The sequence below is a fragment of the Oxyura jamaicensis genome, unplaced genomic scaffold (assembly GCF_011077185.1).
Source record: "Oxyura jamaicensis isolate SHBP4307 breed ruddy duck unplaced genomic scaffold, BPBGC_Ojam_1.0 oxyUn_random_OJ70928, whole genome shotgun sequence".
Classification (NCBI taxonomy): domain Eukaryota; kingdom Metazoa; phylum Chordata; class Aves; order Anseriformes; family Anatidae; genus Oxyura; species Oxyura jamaicensis.
The window spans coordinates 1371-5929 of NW_023310267.1; the positions used below are offsets into that span (position 1 = coordinate 1371).

Consider the following 4559-nt stretch of genomic DNA (forward strand, 5'->3'; position numbering starts at 1 on the left):
TTGCCCTTACCCACTGTGCACTGACCCAGGAAGAGCCCTAAACCCCATGGGAGGGACAGGAGCTCCCTTCCCAGAGGCTGGGGTCAGGGCCCTACTGTTGGACTTCATGGGACACATCAAGGTTTCCTCAGCATCAGGGCCACCTTTACTGGGCCTTGGTCTCCCCGTCATCACTGCCTTCACTTTTCTGCTCTAACAAGTCCGTGGGGAGGCTTTGTCATTAATGACCCTCACTGGGACCATTAACGCTGTGAGAGGCTTTGGAGTTGGCATCAGACTTGGACTACTTGAGAAGCTGCTGCAGCCACCCAGGAGCAGCAGGGCTGGGGGCACTGCCTGCAGCTGACATGGGGAGAGGAGAGAAGGGGGAGAGAGGTTCAGGACAGCCTGGGATAGAAAGGCAGAGGAGAGCTGTCAGGGGGAGAACTCCTCACAGCCACCTCCCCACGGTGAGCCTCAGGGTGCAGGGCAATGCCGCTACGCACCCTGCCAGGCTGTCCTGGAGCTGGCACAGCCCTCAGCCCATGGGAGCTGTCAGGAGGACGCTCGGTGTTGGAGTTGAAGGGCATGCAGGGCTTGTGTGCTGCAGGGTCAGCGTTCAGGGCCCGAGGGCTCCCTTCTCTTGGGGCCGGCCGCAGGCTGCTGCCTGGGGCAGGCTGCTCACAGCCCCACACCTCCCCAGGGCACTGCACAGCAGAACTGCACGGTGAGAGCTGCCTGAAGGCAGGGCACTTTTCAGAATCTGCTTCATTTTCCTGCCCATGTGCTGAGGCAGAAGGATGGGCATGGAGCACTAACATCTGCAGTAGAGACTAAGGCTCCTTGAGCACTGCTGCTGCTCTGAGGCACCTCACACACCTCAGCATACAGACGGTACCAACATCACCTTTCTTGTCTCAGGGAATTCTTTGGCCTTCTCCTCACGTCATGCAGCAGGGACATGTCTGTGGCCTGCAGACTTCTCAGGTCACTCCAGGTTCCCTTTTACCTGTTGCTGTAGACCAGGACTGACTGCCGCAGAGCCCACAGCACAGCCCCCTGCTTCTTGTGACACCCTCAGAGCACCAACCAGAGAAAAGACAAGGAGCGGCAGAAAGATCGTCCTGAAAGGAATGAGGCAGTATGTTGTTTGTGTGGGGTTTGCTGGGACATGCAATGGATTTGGGTCAGAAAAGTCCTTAAATTTTGCACTGTCTTTGCTTCTCTTGGGCAGGCTCCCTCGCTCAGAGGCAGTAAATGTGTAACAGCAGCTCCATCTCCGAGTTCCTCCTGCTGGCATTCGCAGACACGCGGGAGCTGCAGCTCCTGCACTTTGCTCTCTTCCTGGGCATCTACCTGGCTGCCCTCCTGGGCAACGGCCTCATCCTCACTGTTGTAACCTGTGACTACCGCCTCCACTCTCCCATGTACTTCTTCCTCCTCAACCTCGCCCTCCTCGACCTAGGCTGCATCTCCACCACTCTCCCCAAAGCCATGGCCAATTCCCTCTGGGACACCAGGGCCATCTCCTATCAAGGGTGTGCTGCACAGGTCTTCTTTTTATTCTTCTTATTCTGTTCAGAATATTTCCTTCTCACCGTCATGGCCTACGACCGCTACGTTGCGATCTGCCTGCCCCTGCACTACGGGAGCCTCCTGGGCAGCAGAGCTTGTGCCCAGATGGCAGCAGCTGCCTGGGGCAGTGGCCTTCTCCTTGCTGTCCTGCACACGGCCAAAACATTTTCGTTGCCCCTCTGCCAAGGCAATGTTGTGGACCAGTTCTTCTGTGAAATCCCCCAGATCCTCAAGCTCTCCTGCTCAAACTCCTACCTAACGGAAGTTCAACTTACTACAGCTACTGCTTTTCTGATGTTGGGGTGTTTTGTTTTCATTGTGGTGTCCTATGTGCAGATCTTCAGGGCCGTGCTGAGGATCCCCTCTCAGCAGGGACGGCACAAAGCCTTTTCCACGTGTCTCCCTCACCTGGCTGTGGTCTCCCTCTTTCTCAGCACAGTTATCTTTGCCCACCTGAAGCCCCCCTCAATTTCCTCCCCTTCCCTGGATCTTGTTCTGGCATTCCTGTACTTGGTGGTGCCTCCAGTAGCGAACCCCTTCATCTACAGCATGAGGAACAAGGAGATCAAGGTTGCCATGTGGAAAGTGATGACTGGGTGTTTTTCTTGAGCAATATGTTGCCACCTTCTTTGGTAAATCGCTCATAATATGCTCATCATAGGTGAAGCCAGTGGGTCTTATGTTCTTGTGTTGTTATTTTTTTTTTTTTTCTCAATTTTATTTTCTCAAATGTTGTCCACAAATAAATACATTTCTTCATTTTGCTTGTGTATTTAAACCAATTAAAGTGCCTTCTTGTCTTCTGTCCTTCCTCTGAGGCCTTTTCTGTGGCTGCAGGGACAGTGCCTGTGTGCAGAGGTGGAGGGGAGATGTGTTGTGGCCCAGCAGCACGGCCAGGGAGCACCAGCGCTGGGTCCATGCAGAGCTGCTCTCCTGCCACTGCCACCCCGTCCTGCTGAGCCCTGCTGCTGGGGTCAGACCCGGCTGCTCCTGCAGCTTGGTGCCAGTGCTGCTGTGGGGCTGTGCTGGGACCGCAGGCAGGGACAGGCTGTGGGCACTTGAGTGGCACAGCTGGCCTCCACTGCAGCACTTCCCTGCTAAGAGGGGATCTCCTCTGGGCACTGCCTGGAGGCTGGGGCCTTCCTGCACAGGGGCTGTCAAGAAGAAGCCCCAGGAAGAGACTCCAAAGGGGCTCCGTGCTTTGCTTCTTTCGAGATGGACTCTGAGTGGTGAGAGCAGTCCCAGCATGGACTTTTAGGGATTTGGGTCTGCTTCAGAGGTTCCTTTCTTGGTGGCCTGTGCCCATGCAGATGAATTGACTCCAGTTCCAAGGGCCTCAGTGCCTGGGCCTCTGTAGCACAAGATGGGGCTGACGGCAGGAGAATGTTTTTTGCCGACGGAAGCAGGAACTGCCTGGAGAACCAAGGAAGTTGACGGGCAGCTTGAGCCCGGCAGACATCAGGGAATGGAGCCTCCACAGTGTGAGCCTGTCCAAGGTGGACTGACCAGAGCTCCAGTGCTCAGTCTGCTGTGAGCAGGCAGAGGAGAGCTCTGCAGCCCTGGGGCACGCAGCAGCCCCAGCCAAGGAGCCTGGCGAGTGATTTGACTGCAAGGTGCGTCCTGCCCTAGCACCTCACAGGACTGGCACAGAGCTGGCTCCTGAATGTCAGAGAGGCTGGGAGCCCAGCAGGTGTGCCATGGGCTTGAAGGATCACAAGCAGATCACTTCTACGTGGGCAGGTCCTGGTCCAAGAAGGGGGTGTTTTGGAGGTGTGGTATGACAAGGGCAGTGGTGCCTCAGCACCTCTAGTCCAGCACAAAGCTCATAGATGTGAAGTGGCTGTGAGTGGGCTTTTTTTGAAGTAGCTGACAGGTCACCCCTTGCCTCCTGGCTGGGATTGGTGCCTTTAGGCTCCTATTGGCTGGTCTCCATGACAGGCCAGCAGATGCACCTGCTCTGCACACACTTTGGGACATCCTCTCTTCCTAAGGAGCTGGGAGCCCCCATAGAGGAAGAGCTTTGGATAGGGGTTGGCATGTCAGAGGTTTCAGCTTTTCCCTAATTCATCCTTCAGGGCTGCTTTCCGTTTTCTACACAGAGGGGGCCACTGCCTCCCGGATGCCTGGGGGAATAGAAACCCTGCATGAGGGCCTGGAAAACTTACCCTGTGTCCATAGGCCCATTCTGGAACCCAAACTGGAGGTAGGAAGCACACTTTTGTGGTGTGGCAGAGTCACTGGGCACATTGTGAAGGGTGCTCCTACAGACCTTTGTGTCAATCTCCCTGCTGGCTTAGGAGCTGCTTCTTTCTGAGGAACAGAGTAGCCAAGAGAGGTGAGACAGCTACTCTGAGTTCATGAAAGACATCCGAAAGCTGCCCCTAAGAAGATGACTGGTATGGGGAAGTCAGGAGAAGCCTGGCCAGGAGAGATGTGAGATGTAGGGGAAGGAAGAGGAGCTTGGTCAGATGAAGCTGGAAGAGGAGCTTGGTTTTGGAGAGGTTAGAATGTTCAGGTAATGTTGATCCCACCATAAAGCAGTCCTGTGAGGCCCTTACCCTATTTGAACCAGCAACATTCATACCGAAATCTAAATGCCACTCCACACCCTGACAGGAATCCACTGCTCTAATGTTTGACAACAATATCCCTTGAAGCCCAAATTAGTCCATAACCCCTTTCCATTCCATTTCCTCTCTTGCTCACCCTGATCCCTGCCTTTCACACGAGCATTAAAATGCTCTGAGGTCTTCTTGCAGACCTAAACAAAACCCTAAGCCAAAGAGCTTGCCCATGCTCTAACCACAGACTGACATCCCACGCAGAACACCAGACCATCCCACTACACATTTGCAAGGCCAGCAGCAGGCCCATGGCTTGGAAGATGCTGGTGAGGTGACTTGTGTCTGCTTGGCTGACAGGCCGCAAGGAGCCTGATGGGTTGGGATGCCTACTTTAGTAGTAGTTTCCACCCTGATGGAGCTTTCTTTGGTAGTAGGAAAGAG

At 54.8% G+C, this 4559-nt stretch overlaps 1 protein-coding gene across 1 annotated transcript; it reads left to right on the forward strand.

Annotated features, from left to right (window-relative positions):
- The first annotated feature begins 1233 nt into the window (after nucleotides 1-1233).
- On the forward strand, nucleotides 1234-2163 carry LOC118159550 (olfactory receptor 14C36-like). The gene has a single exon (XM_035314133.1). The coding sequence runs from the start codon at nucleotides 1237-1239 to the stop codon at nucleotides 2161-2163; it is 927 nt and encodes a 308-aa protein (XP_035170024.1). The 5' UTR covers nucleotides 1234-1236.
- Nucleotides 2164-4559: the final 2396 nt, after the last annotated feature.

Excerpts from the sequence above, each read along its gene's own strand:
- LOC118159550 (XM_035314133.1), top strand. The coding sequence starts at position 1,237 with ATGTGTAACAGCAGCTCCATCTCCGAGTTCCTCCTGCTGGCATTCGCA.